General features: G+C 36.5%; 1 protein-coding gene across 4 annotated transcripts in view; it reads right to left on the bottom strand.

Annotated features, from left to right (window-relative positions):
* The window catches only part of ELAPOR2 (endosome-lysosome associated apoptosis and autophagy regulator family member 2), a 289,732-nt gene that overhangs the window by 115,402 nt on the left and 156,791 nt on the right, over positions 1-17,539 (bottom strand). For all 4 annotated transcript variants that reach the window (XR_009008903.1, XR_009008904.1, XM_007170278.3 and 1 more), the window contains 3 exons: positions 6,060-6,186; positions 1,478-1,656; positions 308-473 (listed from right to left, as the gene is read on the bottom strand). Coding sequence is in view for 2 of the 4 variants with exons in the window: in XM_007170278.3 (XP_007170340.2) it covers positions 308-473; positions 1,478-1,656; positions 6,060-6,186 (472 nt within the window). In the remaining 2 variants the exon portion in view is untranslated. The remainder of the gene's footprint in view (positions 1-307; positions 474-1,477; positions 1,657-6,059; positions 6,187-17,539) is intronic.

The raw sequence follows: 17,539 nt of genomic DNA, 5'->3' as shown, positions 1-17,539 counted from the left end.
AGTACACATAGACATCTCAATCTTTAACAGCTGCAGAGTTGCACAGCATCCCACTACTTTGATACATGGAAATTTCTTATCTAAGTCCTTACTGATGGTGTTTAAGGTTGTTTCTACGTGGTTAGCCAACAAAAACAATGCTGCAGTGATTATTCCTGTATTTACAGCCTTCGGTATTTCTAAGAGTATTTCTACTGGATAAATACCCACCCTGACTGACAGGGTTTGCATGAATGCTACTGTTAGGTTAATATGGCCCCTTTATTTATAAATACACAGAAATACCAGGTTAAAATTCTGCTCTCACCTTTGTTGCCAAGGATTTGAGTTTTCCCAGTAGCGACTGTTTATTGGAATATACAACTTCCTCTTCATTATCTTCTCCTTCCATGATAGCACAGCTGTCTGCAGCTGGGAGTTCACACTCTTTTGAGTTTGTCGTCATTACTAATTTGGAATATTTGTACTCCAGTCTAAGTAGCGGCAAATAAATAAATAGATAAAGTGGCTGTTTAATATAAATTAATACTTATTTGGTGTGGTCATACACCAGCTAATTAAATCGTCGTGGAGTACAGCTGTTCCACCAACATATTCCTTTCACCCATAGCCATAACACTATGTGTTCTCATTAATCTACCGTCTACACACCAATCGTTTCCAGAATTTCAGAGAATCAGTGCAATATAGTTAACGCTATCATACTTATTTTACAGTGATTCAAGTGTCCAATTATGAAAAGCTTTTGAAAAACGAAGAGAAAATTAGAGGTCTGAACGCATTTTTTTTATTTATAAATATTTGGGAACTAATTTACTATGCAGTTTTCCAAAGTTTAGTTCGTAGGATGAGAATATTATATAGGCAAGTGATTTGGTCTTTACTATTTCTCTCTATCACTCATTCCTTTCTACTCCCCACCCCAGATACTACAACTGTCCCTAGATAATACAGTAGAGAACTTTCACAGCCCCACTGACATGTAAATCATTTTAAAAGAGCCAAATCATATAATGTATCAATATACAATTGGAAGTTAGACTCAATACTCAACTTCAGATTCTTAAAGTCCTGGAGTATACACTTAGTCTGTTTCTTTGCAAATATCTGCCGACAAGAAATTGAAAAAGAAAAGATGGGGCAAGAAGGCAGCATGATGTCATGAAAAGAAAAACAGACACACAGAGAAAATCTGCCTTCCTTTCTGAGCTCTGCTCCCATCTACCTGAGTAGCCAGGATCCTCTGTTCCTTGTTTTATAAAAACAATGGATCTAATTCAATTATCTCTAATGTTCTCTGATCTCTCTGTTATCAGAACAACAATCATTTCCATTTGATTTCTTAAAGGCCTTTCCTATAACTCCTTCACTAGGAGAAATTTATTGTGTCTCTGAGAGAAAGTGTTGGATATAATGATTAACTCTAAAATATTCACAACAAAAGAGATTTCTCAGTTCTTATACAGAGGTTACTTACTTCTGATTCTTTTTCCAGAAGTAGCAAGTTAGAGCCACCAGCAAAACAGCTGTAAAAGCTCCCACACCTGCTCCCACTTTTAGCCAAAAGTCAACTGTTTCGCAGGTTGACAACTTTTTCTCAGGCAAAGAAATTCCTTTAATGCACCACTTAGGTTCATTCCACACATATAAGGTTTCCTTTTAAAAAATGACATAAGAAATGAGATTTAGAAGGAGAAGGGTTTTGCTAACCATTATTCACAGTAGGCAGAGAGGATTATTCGGCTTTCATCTAACTGAAGCTCCAAAAAGAGAGGAAAGGGATATAGAAGAGAGAGAATAAGGAAACGATGAATGAAAATGTAACAAAACCATGAATTGTCAGATCAGAAGGCTTGCTTCATGCTGAGGAGGTTGAATAAAAATGACTCCATCTGGATATGTCATTTGAGCTATTTTCTTCAAATTTCTCATGAGTCCTGACTTCTTAAATCATGTTTTTAAATGAAAGCTTAGATTGTTTCATATAACTGACTGGAATGGGTTTCACCCGATCATCATGTAGGTCCATTTCCCCAAAAAGCCTCTCCCCTGAGTGGAAGAGCAGACCCCGGACCCAGGACATGTAAGTGCAGCATGACGGGCAGACTTTGGTGTGGGGTAGGCACACAGACTGCACGCCCCCCTTCCCCTGGCCAAAATAAGGAGGGTGTTATTCTGGGTCATCACTACCCACATGAGGGACTTACTCTCGTCCTCCCAAAGCAGATGACTCAATTTTGCTAGGGCAATGTTTTCAAACTGCTCACTGCAATCAACTAGTAAACAGTAAAATCAATATACTGGGTCTCAACCAGCAATTTTTTTTTTAAATAAACAAATAAGACAGATTAGAAACAAAAATCAGAGTAGAGTGCATGGTTCCTTATATATTTCAACATACACAATGACAGGTAGCAATTTGCATGATGATTATATCCACTGACATTAAATGACACAAGGCATTACATTTTTTGCTCACTGTGCCTCCCTAAATTTTCTGGTGAATGACGGTCATTTATCAACACCCTAACAGAAGCCTAACACCATAATGTTTAATGTCATACACATGCACCCACTTGTACAGTTGGTCCTGAAGTGAACGATGTGCAGGAGATTCCCATTTCCTTTGAGGAAAAATTTCAACCAAGTTTTGGATAAGAACTTTTTAGAAAGGACATTAGTAATTGAAAAAAATTTTAGTGTAACATTTTCATTAAACTTAGTGTGAATAAATTACTTTTAAAATGGCTCACATGATTTTTATAAGAAAGATGAGGAATGAGGAGGCATGAGCAAGCTGAACTGCTGCCTCTTCATCTGAAGGGCACTCCAACAAGAAAAATAGACTATGAAAGAGTTTATATGGTTGTATCACATTCGCCACACCCAATGCAAATGGCAAGCTGTAATGCCCAAGGACAGTCTTCTAAACAAACCATTAAAACTTCATAATTAAAAAGATACATACTTATAAACCCAGAATTTTTAACTTTTCCATAAGCTCCTCAAATTGTTAAAGAAAAAATAAATCAAGCTGTTGGCAGAATTTCTTAGTCATTCTATAACTTAGCCATTCTATGAATTTCTTAGTCGTTCTATTAATTAGGACGCTTTATCCCTTCATTACGCCGTGTCTTTGGCAAACAAGAAAATGGCTGACACTGCAGCTGAAAAATGTATTCTTCCAGCATGTAGGGATATTTTGTGAACAGGGTGGGATCAATTTGCTGATAAATTTTAAAACTTACCTCTCAGTGATAACACATTATCTCTTCAAATCCCTACTACTGTATAACATTTAGAAGTAATGCTTAGTACGTACTTAGAACCTCGTATAGATTTTTGAGATCCAATTTGATAAGAGCTTTTATCACAAGTCATGTAGCTCTTTTAGTTTATATCAGCTGTATGTGGAGGACTTGTAGTGTGTAATTAACTTCATGTGCTTCTGGATTATATGTCTTTACAGAATTGGAAAAGCAGACTCTCAGTCAACATAAGGTGAAAAATTGTAAAGAATGAAGCAGGCAATAGGATGGAAACACAGAATTATTAAAGCAATTAAAAGACACTCTTCGCAATATTTTGCAATCATTGTTTTTTTCTATCTTAAGGCTTTGGCATCCAAAGAAATCCACCCTTCTTCACCGACATAATGAAAAATGCAGTGAAAGTTGTCATTCATATTGAAAGCTCACCAAAGAGCAGACTTTTCAAAATATATTATTCAGAGATTGGAGGTGAACATACCCACTTACTGCATCAAACCTATTTGTTCGTTCTTGCAATGTAATACCCTAAGGAAGGACATTTCATATTGTACTAGCTGAAGCTCGATCTCATTTGGCAAATATTTTCAAAATTGACATCTAAGTATAACAGTATAACAAAAACTATGGGTGGGGTATGGGGGGAATTACATACCTCAACATGTCAAACACAACAAAGCGTTCCAAAAGCTATTATTCTTAAGGCAAAAACAGACATTTAAAAAGCATCACCTCGCAACTATCTGTTCCTAACATTCTTATAAGATGTTGAACAGAGGTTTTTCAATGAAGACAGTTTGAATGAGATAAAACTAGAGAAACTGTTGCCACCCCACTGTCTTAAACTTCTAATCACTACCTTCCAGAAGAGAAGTATTAAAGAACGTTTGGATAAAAGGTCATTTAGCTTTTCAAAACTCCTGAGTTAAACTTGGTGGCCAAAGAAGGGAATGCACCTTTTATTTTTGATTTACTCTTTAAAAAAGGATTATAAGATAGTAAGCTTAGCATAATTTTAGAGAAAAGATAAAGATTAATTTCCACTGTAAAGCATAAAAAAATGTATCATTATTATTAGGAGGATTAAAAGGAAACCATTTTTTTTGTGAGGCTGGAATTTTTATCCTTGACCCACTTAAAACTGTTGAAAAGAAACTGGCTCAACCGTGCCCTCGATGTGTGAGCAGCGTTGTATCTGTGTGCTCTGAGCCAGAATGAGCTATCTACAGGTAAGCACACTTAACTGAATTAAACGTTTCCTAATTTCCTGATTAGTTTGTCTATTTGGAGACTTCTCTATTTTGTATTAAAGTATTAATAAAAACATTTTATATTGTTATGCCTATACTTTATCATAAAATATGAGAATAAGTATTGTTCCATAAAACAATTTTATTTTTAGACATATCTCTCTGTGTCTGAGTTTGTGTTTGTGTACTAGGCTTCATGTACAATGTCCTTCTTACTACAGGTTCACTGTCATTCAAGTATGAAAAATACCAATGTAGAGAATAGTTCTCAATTTTTTTTTTTTATTCTTAAAGGTGGACACTACCGCTTCCAAATACGCTGAATGTATGGCTTTGGGTGGGGGGTATTCAGATTTTTTCTCCCTCTTCAACCCTCCAACCTGCCAACTACCAGCTCCTTAAGACTTTCCTGGAAAGAACAGCTCCCCTCTTCGACCCCCTTACCCAGTGAGCACCCGAGCATATTCCATGCTGACCCAAAAGTCGGTCCTATCCCATCTACCTTCTAGATCTCAGAAACCCCATTGGAATCTCTGATCCTCTGATGCCCATTCTCCAGTAGGGTCCCCACCACTGGTACTGATTTATCCTCTCATCTGTGCTTCTTCAATGTCATTTCAATGGAATTTGGAGAGTGAGAAGTGGTAAGTCATCTTCAAAGAGGTAAACCTTGGGTTTATATATGGTACTAGTCAAAGCTGGTGCAGGGAAGTGGGTACTCTCAAACACTATTAATAGAAAAGCAAACTGATGCAACCAAAGCAATTTAGTAACACGTATCAAGAACCTTAAAAATGTCCATCTCCTCGAATCCAATTAATCCCTTTCCAGTAATAAACTCTAAGGAAATGATCAAATGTCTAACAAAGATGTTCATTACAGAGTTATTTACAAAAAGATGGTTTTCAATTTCTTCTTAAATGTCCAACAGGGGAATTATTAAATCCCAAATTGCATATATAATAGCACATTTGTCAATAACTAAAAGTCATGTTTTTTTAAAAATATTTAATGACAAGGGAAGTGTATTAAAGGCATAAAGGAGACAAAAAAATACAGAGAATAGAATCCCAACTTTACTTTAAAAAACAAGTATGCAAATGAAGGACTGCAGAGAAAATATAGAGTAGGATCTTGATTTATATATATATGGGGGGCGTGCATGTGAGATTCACTCTTTATGTATGCTTCTTGTGGAGAGTCAGTTATATCACCCTCATCTTAATTATACCTATAACTGCATTATATAAACCATATTTGGGTTTAATTATATCATTTCCTTACACTCTGGGTAAATATCCATGGTCTACAGCTCCCTTGCTATAATTCATTTTCCCCAATTCCAGTACACATCTTCAGCTACCTCAACATATGGGAGTCTAGGTATCAAACTTGATTTTAAATACATATTAATATCTCATTAAGTTAACTATAAGCTTCAGCCATGCTACTGAATCTCAGTTTCTATGGTGTAAGCAATGCTGGACTAAACAATTATATTTTCAATGACACAGTTTGCTTAGAGAGGTTTGCCCCTTACCTGAAATCCCCTCTTACAGGCACCCTCAATCTCATGGAAGTCACGCTCTGTGCACAGAGGGCAAGCTTCAGCACTCTCCCACAGGAAATAGAATGTACATCCATCACAGGTACCCGCTGGACACTTGCTGAAATAAAACATGAAAAACAACAAAACCAACAGCTTTTGTAACACATTCAATTGAGTCCAGTCAACATTTGAATGCATGCTGCATACATACTGGGAAGCAATGCGTGGATGCTGAGGAAACACATGAAAAATAATCTAAAGGAGATAAAAACCACAACAAAATACCACTTTGCACCTACCAAGATGGTTAGAATCAAGACAACAGATATTAACAAGTGTTGTGAGGATGTGGGGAAATTGGAACCTTCACACACTGCTGATGGGAATATAAAATGGTGCAGCATTGGAGGAATCTGGCAGTTCCACACACAAACATAATTATCATATGATCCAGCAATTCCACTCCTAGGTAAATATCCAAGAGAAATGAAAATACTATGTCCATACCAAAAAACTTGTATGTGAATGTTCATAACAGCATTATTCATAATATCCAAAAGGTGGAAACAACCCAAATGTCCACCAGCAGATGAATGGATGAACAAAATGTGGTATATCCATACAATGAAATATTACTCAGCCATGAAAAGGAATGCAGTACTGATACATGCCCCAACTTGGATGAACTTCAAAAATATTATGCTTAGTGACTGAAGCCAACCAAAAATTCCACATATTGTATGGTGTTATTCAGATGAAAGTCCATAACAGGGAACTCGATTTCAACATTTGAAAGTACGTTAGTGGTTGCTCAGGATCAGGAAAGGGGCTAAGATTTAGAGAGGTAATAGCTAAAGGGTATGGGATTTCTTTGTGAAGTGATGAAAAAGTTCTAGAATTGGCTATGGTGATGGTTGCACATATCTGAATATACAATAACCACTGAACAGTACGCTTTAAATGAGTGAATTTTAATGGTCTGTGAATTATATCTCTATAAAGCTGGGGGTTTTTTAATTTAAAGAAACAGGTACACATTGTAAAGCAATTATACTTCAATAAAGATGTTTAAAAAAAAAAAAAAGAAAGAAACAGGTACAGATAATGACCAAAAAAAAAAGCTGCTGGAAAGTTTCTTGGTGAATCCTTACTGATTGAAGCAAGAAACTATTTGGAAAGATTCTAATGGGAATGACTATTTTGCTCATGAATTCATTAAAACCAGGGGAATACTGTTCCCTTAGTTTGCCTACTGCACTTCCCCTAAGTCAAGCTGTGTAAATACAGAGCATTGCCCTGAAAACCTCCTTCAGACCTCAGCTGGTGCAGAGTAGAGGTGTCCTGAAACAACTAATAGCAAAATGACAGACACACAATAATAGAGAGAATCCAAAAAACATCCCTTTTTAAGTTTTAATTTCAAATGCCTTTCTGATGATACACTACCCAAACCTTTAATTTTCAGTCTACTAGAAAGGTAAAATTTCATACTATCAGTTAACTAAATACATTCTAAGGTACCCTAATATGACCATTGAAACAAATTTACATGCCTGAAAATTGATGCATTTTTACATGTCTGTCTTTCTGAAGTGTCCGTGTACTGCAGACTAAGTGGACACGGGTGGGAGGTAAATAAAAGCAATGTTCTGTACGACATACTTCAGAAACAGAGACCCAGATGGTCAAAGCTAAGAACAATGGTGAAGAGCAACTCTTCGGAAAAATGACTTGACTCTCTTATCTGCCTTAATTTCTCTGTTTGTAAAAAGAGAGTAATAAATATATTCAGACAAAGAAGCAAAGAGAGATTTTTTTTAAAGCAAAGTACAATAGATGAAAACCATGCCACTTAAAAAATTATTCCTACCCTCTACCTTCCAGATCAGTAAAAGCAACTCAAAATTGCTCTTTTGAAAAAAATTGTGTAATCAATTAGAAAAATTCTTCAAGAACACATTACGTGCATAACAATGCTTTGCAACTTTCAAAATAATTACACTTTTCTGGTCATTTAGCAAAAATTACCAATAGGCTTTCCTGCTCAAGTCTTTCCTCCCTGAATTATTTTCTATTTTATTTTTCCAACACAGAAAAACTTTAAAAGGAGAAAAAACTGTTTATATCGGGAAGATGAAAGAGTAAGTATGCTAAAGTTTGAGAAAAAAGAACTCAACAAATGAAAAAAAGGAGAAAATTAATCAAACTGGCAAAAAGCTCTACAGAGAAGACTTGGGTTACGATTCTAACTGGACTTTCAAATGATTCTGTGTTTTCCCGTAAGTGATTCAACCTCCCTCCCCACCATATCACTTTTATAATTTGTCAAAAGCAGAATGTCTGCTATACTGCATTCATAGGGTGGTTATAAAGGATAAAATGAGAGAAAAATTTGGTAAAGTTTAAAGCACTGCAAAATATAAAAGACTATTAACAATGCACATCACTTTCTAAAGAACTGGTAGAGCCAAAGAACAAAACAAACAAACAAAAATCAAGACGTTGATATAATTTATAAAGCTGCCATTAGATGTCAAAATACTACAATGATTCAGTGCCTTTCCTTGGCAGACTTCACTTTTTAAAAGAAACTCTTAGGTTAAAAGCAGTTTAGTTTAGAATCAATTCTTTAATTCTTTTAACTCAATGAATCTGATTCTTTGTTATAAACCTAATTTTCACAGTTTGAATCAGGCCTTCCCTGGGAAATAACAAGAATGTATGAAGCAGTAATAATTTCAATAGTGCTTACATATATAAATGAAAATAGAAAAAAAGACAAAAGAAAAAAAGTAATAAGATAGATAAATCTTTTATTGCCAGATATGTGAAATACCTTTCCCCTTGCTGACCTGTGTCACCACCATCTTTTCCTCCCAACCAGCTTTTTACAGGTGTCGCTAATTGTGCTTCTATATAACTTTTGCTCTACGTGATCACCACAGAAACCAATGAGTACATGTTCAAAGAAACAAGACAAAGTTTGTACACTCTGGCATCCTCTGGCACAGGCAATGCTCTCTGACCTCCTGGTGACTCCTTTTGGCTTTGGAATCTCAGGAAGCTCAGCCTTTCTCTGCCAAGGATGCCTTGTCATTGGCAGAAACCCTTCTTGTGTAGGGTCCATAAAACACCATTGCATCTTGCTCTAATTTTGTTTGCCCTAAGGCTGAAGAGCATCAATCACTTATGACAGAGTTTGAACATAAGATACTTTGACCTAGAAGTCTTAGATCTATAAAATTTTACCAGCCTCCTGCAAAAATCTCCCTTTCTAAAGGTTCTACCCTCGGTTAACTCGCAAAAGCCAGCATCTGCTGAAGACATGGACAAACTATATTTACTGACACTACCTAGTCCCTTTTTTTTTGATTTTTAAAAACAGTTTTTTTGAGATATAGTTCAAATAGCATACAATTCATGATATAAAAGTGTACAATTCAATGGATTTTAATATATTCACAATATGTGCAACTGTCACAGTCCATTTTTAAATATTTTCAAAATGAAAATTCTTTATCCATTCATTTGTTGATGGATATTTAGGTTGGTTAGCATACTTGGCTACTGTAAAGAATACTGCCATAAAACATTAGGGTGTAGGTATCTTTTTGAATTAGTATTTTTATTTTCTTCAGATATATATCCAGGAGTTGAACTGCTGGATCATATGGTAGTTCTATTCTTAGTTTTTTGAAGAATCTCCATAATGTTCTCCACAGTGGCTGCATCTATTTACCTTCCCACCAACAGCATACTAGGGTTCCCTTTTCTCCATTCTTGCCAACATTTATTCGTGATTTTTTTAATGATGGCCACTCTGACTGGTGTGAGGTGATATCTCACAGTAGTTTTGATTTGCATTTCTCAAATAGTTAGCCATGTTGAGCATCTTCCCTGTGCCTGTTGGCCATCTGTATGACTTCTTTGGAAAAAAATGTCTATACAGGTCTTCTGTCAACTTTTAAATTGGTTTTTTTTTTTTATATTGAGTTATATGAGCTGTTCATATATTGGGGGGATTAACCCCTTATCAGGCATATCCCTTGCAAATATTTTCTCCCAGTCAGCAGGCTACCTTTTCATTTTGCTGATGGTTTCCTTGGCTGTGTCAGGCCCCAGGGCTGGGGTGTTCACTATGTGGCTCAAACAGCTCACTCCTCAGGGAGGATCTCCACGCTTCTGACGTCTCCCTCCTCTTCTGTGTCCCCTCCTAGGGGCACAGTTCCCGACCTGATCGCTTCTCTTCCCTTCCTACTCGACTCCGTGTGGATCACCTTTACAGTCCTGGTCATAGATGACTCCTCCCGCCAGGGTCCAGTTTGTTTTCGGCAAGAACTGCCCCACATGTAGATGGATTTTTGATATGTCCGTCGAGGGAGGTGAGTTCGCGTCCTCCGACTCCTCCATCCTGATCTCCTCCTCCTTCCATTTCTTGATCATAACAGGTTTTCGTTGTTTTCACTTATGACCACAGTGCTTTCATATGCCTCCTGACTTTTTAATGTTCTAAGAACATGTTTGGCTTTCATCTTTTGAGTTCTATTGCCTTTTTAATTTAACTTATATGAATTTGAAAAATATATTATCTGTCCATAAATGGTGCAGAGAAAAGAAGTACACAGACAACTCATTTAACCAATAATTATCCTCTGGCTTTTAATAACTTAAAAGGAATAGACAACTGTTTGGGCTTTAACAGTCCTTCCCCAAATACCAACAAAAACACTAGCATCCAACAGATCTAGCGACTTTGATAAACAGACTCTAAATCAGAGCCTGTGAAGAAACCCCTGGTGTGCTCGACCTCTGAACACTATCAGGACACAATTGTGAAGCACCCCTTTTGTGAGAGACAATCTCCTCAGAAGCCACACTTATAATGAAAATGAATTTGGATTTTGAAGGAGGTTTTCACAAAACGATTTTGGATTCATTTATCAACTACCCAAACAATTAAATATGGTCCTAAGTTGTAAGAAAGAGAGGAGGAGGATTTTCCTCTAACTCAGAACATTAATAAAGATGACCCTGTTTGAGGAAAGATGAGTCATTAAAAAGAAGGCACCAATAATTGGCAGATCAGTTGAGCTGTCCCCCGGATAAATGTGCTATTTGCCTCTGTTTAATGTGCTTCTTTGCAAATCTCTGCCTATAAGGAATAGGGGGAAATGACAAGATGAAAGCACGATGGCATGAAAAGAACAACAGACACAGTCAAGAAACCATTCCATCTTGACTGCACCACTCTATAGCTATGCGACCTGGGTCCTCGGTGTTTCCTACTGTATCAAGTGAATGGGTTTGATTGAAGGATCTCTAATGTGCTATGACATCTCCATTACCAGAGTAAACGTGGTTCCCTCTACCTGTTTTCGAATAAGGCTTTTTTAAAACTTTTTCAAACCTTTTTAAAACTTTGCTGTTAAAACTAACAGCAATTTCTCATGTTTTTTGAAACAGCACTTTGGACACGTGCTTAGGTCTAAATTTTTCCTAATGAAGGGAGAATCTTGGATTCCTCTAACCATGTAGGATCATGATTAGGGGTTTGGAAAGCCTTTTAGGCAGAAGCTGGAGAGGCATCTATTTACGGATATTAGTGGTCGATTGTGTTCGCAATTTATTCTTTGGCCAAAGTACAAACTGCAGTAGATAATCTCAGAAGTCCACTCCGACTCTGATTTCATCTGCCACAGACATCATGCTGTTAAGTTTTAATTGAAAATGTCTCACACCCTCCAGACACTTTGTGGAATTAGAAACCAACTGCATTTGCCAGACCAAACAGACAGACTGGTGTTTTCAACTGCTGTTTAGTAGGCGGCCCAGAATATTTGCCGCTCCTTCTGCACTGCATGTGAGATGCACGGAGATCACACAGTTCCCTTTTTCTTCTGCCCCTTTCACTTTCTGTAAAGACATTCTCAATGATATTTTCCCTGGTCACCAAGACACAGAGCCCCGGCCAACATTACTACTGCTAAAGTCGCCTTTGCCTGGTTTGCCAAGATTCTTGGCCAAGAGAGAATTCCAGGGGATGGCATCCCTTCCGAACTGCCAAGGACTCCTATAGTGACTTCCTGGTCAGCACATGAGACTTCCGCAAGGCAACTGCCTGGTTAGCACCTTTCTTTCTCTCCTGGAGAACTTAAAGCTCAAAAAAGAAAGATGCAAATTAAGTCCTCTTCAAAAGTAACCTAAGTAAATTTGGCTCTGTTAACATTTCTTTACTGTTAGTAGGAAATCTTTATTCAGCCCTACAGCTTAAAGAAAAAAAAAAAAATTCTAATTATTTCCGGACAAGCTGCTGTTTCTCAAGTTCTGATCCTGATCCCAGAGCTCCCCCTTGTGCCCTGACGGAAATCGATTCAAGAAAGAACGAAAAAAGTGAGAGAGTGGCATGGACACATATACACTACCAAATGTAAAATAGATAGCTAGTGGGAAGCAGCCGCATAGCACAGGGAGATCAGCTCGGTGCTTTGTGACCACCTAGAGGGGTGGGAGAGGGAGGGTGGGAGGGAGGGAGACGCAAGAAGGAAGAGATATGGGAACATATGTATACGTATAGCTGATTCACTTTGTTGTAAAGCAGAAACTAACACACCATTGTAAAGCAATTACACTCCAATAAAGATGTTTAAAAAAGAAAAGAAAAAAAAGAACGAAAGGCCAGCACATCTAGCTTGTGGGGTTGAAAGAATTCCCTAGAGCCATGGTCCTCAGACTTCAGTGTGCATCATAATTATAACCAGAGTTTCATCAAAATATGGGTGAAGGCATCCACCCTGTAGACCACGACCTCTTAATTTAGCTTTTCAGAAAACTAAAATGCAAAACAACATGTGAGAATCTATGTCAGAAAACAAAAAAGTCAAATCTCCAAAATGGGGGTTAAGACCAATGGTTCTCAAATTTTAATATGTATCAGAATTGTCTTGTGTTTTTATAAATATTCCTGTTCCAAACACTCGGAAATTCTTTAGGTTTCAGGGAAGGCCTAGAAATAAGTTTTAAAATAGACACCCCACTCTGATGTTTTTGCAAAAATGTTCCTATAAAAGGGTTTCATTTTCAAGGAATTCATGGAAAAGACTCTGACAAGTACAGGTTTCTGGTAACTGACTGTACTGCTGAACTGAATGAATAAGCATTTTCAGAACTCTAGTGGAAAACTGATGAATTCATAAAAGTGCTAACAAAAGATCAAGATGAAAAAAAAAATTAACTACATGGGACTGAGTGAACTGATGAGGATGATTATAATTTTTGTGACTTTCTGTTTGAATAAAATAAAAAGTGTGAGCTAAAGTATTAAAATGATTGATTAAGAAACAATTAAGAAAACGGTCATAGGAACATACATTTCGATAATTACCTTAAACGTGAATGGATTAAATGCTCCAACCAAAAGACACAGGCTTGCTGAATGGATACAAAAACAAGACCCATATATATGCTGTCTACAAGAAACCCACTTTAGACCTAGGGACACATACAGGCTGAAAGTGAGGGGATGGAAAAAGATACTCCATGCAAAAGGAAATCAAAAGAAAGCTGGAGTAGCTATACTCATATCAGATAAAATAGACTTTAAAATAAAGAATGTTACAAGAGACAAGGAAGGACACTACATAATGATCAAGGTATCAATCCAAGAAGAAGATATAACAATTATAAACATATATGCACCCAACATAGGAGCACCTCAATACATAAGGCAACTGCTAACAGCTATAAAAGAGGAAATCGACAGTAACACAATAATAGTGGGGGACTTTAACACCTCACTTACACCAATGGACAGATCATGCAAAATGAAAATAAATAAGGAAACAGAAGCTTTAAATGACACAATAGACCAGTTAGATTTCATTGATATTTATAGGACATTCCATCCAAAAACAGCAGATTACACATCCTTCTCAAGTGTGCATGGAACATTCTCCAGGATAGATCATATCTTGGGTCACAAATCAAGCCTCAGTAAATTTAAGAAAATTGAAATCATATCAAGCATCTTTTCTGACCATAATGCTACGAGATTAGAAATGAATTACAGGGAAAAAAACCGAAAAAACACAAACACATGGAGGCTAAACAATACGTTACTAAATAACCAAGAGATCACTGAAGAAATCAAAGAGGATATCAAAAAATACCTAGACACAAATGACAATGAAAACACGATGACCCAAAACCTATGGGATGCAGCAAAAGCAGTTCTAAGAGGGAAGTTTATAGCTATACAAGCCTACCTAAAGAAACAAGAAAAATCTCAAGTAAACAATCTAACCTTACACCTAAAGAAACTAGAGAAAGAAGAACAAACAAAACCCAAAGTTAGCAGAAGGAAAGAAATCATAAAGATCAGAGCAGAAATAAATGAAATAGAAACAAAGAAAACAATAGCAAAGATCAATAAAACTAAAAGTTGGTTCTTTGAGAAGATAAACAAAATTGATAAGCCATTAGCCAGACTCATCAAGAAAAAGAGGGAGAGGACTCAAATCAATAAAATCAGAAATGAAAAAGGAGAAGTTACAACAGACACTGCAGAAATACAAAGCATCCTAAGAGACTACTACAAGCAACTCTATGCCAATAAAATGGACAACCTGGAAGAAATGGACAAATTCTTTAAAAGGTATAACCTTCCAAGACTGAACCAGGAAGAAACAGAAAATATGAACAGACCAATCACAAGTAATGAAATTGAAACTGTGATTAAAAATCTTCCAACAAACAAAAGTCCAGGACCAGATGGCTTCACAGGTGAATTCTATCAAACATTTAGAGAAGAGCTAACACCTATCCTTCTCAAACTCTTCCAAAAAATTGCAGAGGAACACTCCCAAACTCATTCTATGAGGCCACCATCACCCTGATACCAAAACCAGACAAAGACACTACAAAAAAAGAAAATTACAGACCAATATCACTGATGAATATAGATGCAAAAATCCTCAACAAAATACTAGCAAACAGAATCCAACAACACATTAAAAGGATCATACACCACGATCAAGTGGGATTTATCCCAGAGATGCAAGGATTCTTCAATATATGCAAATCAATCAATGTGATACACCATATTAACAAGTTGAAGAATAAAAACCATATGATCATCTCAATAGATGCAGAAAAAGCTTTTGACAAAATTCAACACTGATTTATGATAAAAACTCTCCAGAAAGTGGGCATAGAGGGAAACTACCTCAACATAATAAAGGCCATATATGACAAACCCACAGCAAACATCATTCTCAACAGTGAAAAACTGAAAGCATTTCCTCTAAGATCAGGAACGAGACAAGAATGTCCACTCTCACCACTATTATTCAACATAGTTCTGGAAGTCCTAGCCACGGCAATCAGAGAAGAAAAGAAATAAAAGGAATACAAATTGGAAAAGAAGAAGTAAAACTGTCACTGTTTGCAGATGACATGATACTATACATAGAGAATCCTAAAACTGCCACCAGAAAACTGCTAGAGCTAATTAATGAATACGGTAAAGTTGCAGGATACAAAATTAATGCACAGAAATCTCTTGCATTCCTATACACTAATGATGAAAAATCTGAAAGAGAAATTATGGAAACACTCCCATTTACCATTGCAACAAAAAGAATAAAACACCTAGGAATAAACCTACCTAGGGAGACAAAAGACCTGTATGCAGAAAACTATAAGACACTGATGAAAGAAATTAAAGATGATACCAACAGATGGAGAGATATACCATGTTCTTGGATTGGAAGAATCAACATTGTGAAAATGACTATACTACCCAAAGCAATCTACAGATTCAACGCAATCCCTATCAAATTACCAATGGCATTTTTTAAGGAACTAGAACAAATCATCTTAAAATTTGTATGGAGACACAAAAGACCCCAAATAGCCAAAGCAGTCTTGAGGAGAAAAAACGGAGCTGGAGGAATCAGACTCCCTGACTTCAGACTATACTACAAAGCTACAGTAATCAAGACAATATGGTACTGGCACAAAAACAGAAATATAGATCAATGGAACAAGATAGAAAGCCCAGAGATAAATCCATGCTATGGTCAACTAAGCTATGACAAAGGAGGCAAAGATATACAATGGAGAAAAGACAGTCTCTTCAATAAGTGGTGCTGGGAAAACTGGACAGCTACATGTAAAAGAATGAAATTAGAATACTCCCTAACACCATACACAAAAATAAACTCAAAATGGATTAGAGACCTAAATATAAGACTGGACACTATAAAACTCTTAGAGGAAAACATAGGAAGAACCCTTTTTGACATAAATCACAGCAAGATCTTTTTTGAACCACCTCCTAGAGTAATGGAAATAAAAACAAAAATAAACAAATGGGACCTAATGAAACTTCAAAGCTTTTGCACAGCAAAGGAAATCATAAACAAGACAAAAAGACAACCCTCAGAATGGGAGAAAATATTTGCAAATGAAGCAACTGACAAAGTATTAATCTCCAAAATATATAATCAGCTCATTCAGCTCAATATTAAAGAAACAAACACCCTAATCCAAAAATGGGCAGAAGACCTAAACAGACATTTCTCCAAAGAAGACATACAGACGGCCATGAAGCACATGAAAAGATGCTCAACATCATTAATTATTAGAGAAATGCAAATCAAAACTACAATGAGGTATCACCTCACACCAGTTAGAATGGGCATCATCAGAAAATCTACAAACAACAAATGCTGGAGAGGGTGTGGAGAAAAGGGAACCCTCTTGCACTGTTGGTGGGAATGTAAATTGACACAGCCACTATGGAGAGCAGTATGGAGGTTCCTTAAAAAACTAAAAATAGATTACCATATGACCCAGCAATCCCACTGCTGGGCATATACCCAGAGAAAACCGTAATTCAAAAAGACACATGCACCCGAATGTTCATTGCAGCACTATTTACAATAGCCAGGTCATGGAAGCAACCTAAATGCCCATCAACAGACCAATGGATAAAGAAGATGTGGTACATATATACAATGGAATATTACTCAGCCATAAAAAAGAACGAAATTGAGTCATTTGTTGAGACGTGGATGGATCTAGAGACTGTCATACAGAGTGAAGTAAATCAGAAAGAGAAAAACAAATATCATATATTAACGCATGTATGTGGAACCTAGAAAAATGGTACAGATGAACCGGGTTGCAGGGCAGAAGTTGAGACACAGATGTAGAGAAGAAACGTATGGACACCAAGGGGGGAAAACTGTGGTGGGGTGGGGATGGTGGTGTGCTGAATTGGGCGATTGGGATTGACATGTATAAAGTGATGTGTATAAAACTGATGACTGATTAAAAAAAAAAAAGGCAAAAAAAAAAGTGTGAGCTAAAGCATTAAAATGATTGATTGCTTTAAATAAATAAATAAGAATAAATTTTAAAATGAAAAATGAAAAAAAAATAGACACCCCAAGGTATTCTGCTGCATATGA

The sequence above is a fragment of the Balaenoptera acutorostrata genome, chromosome 7 (genome assembly GCF_949987535.1).
Source record: "Balaenoptera acutorostrata chromosome 7, mBalAcu1.1, whole genome shotgun sequence".
NCBI lineage: Eukaryota > Metazoa > Chordata > Mammalia > Artiodactyla > Balaenopteridae > Balaenoptera > Balaenoptera acutorostrata.
Note: the sequence above shows the minus strand (reverse complement) of the source record. Positions and strands in the feature narration are given on the sequence as shown.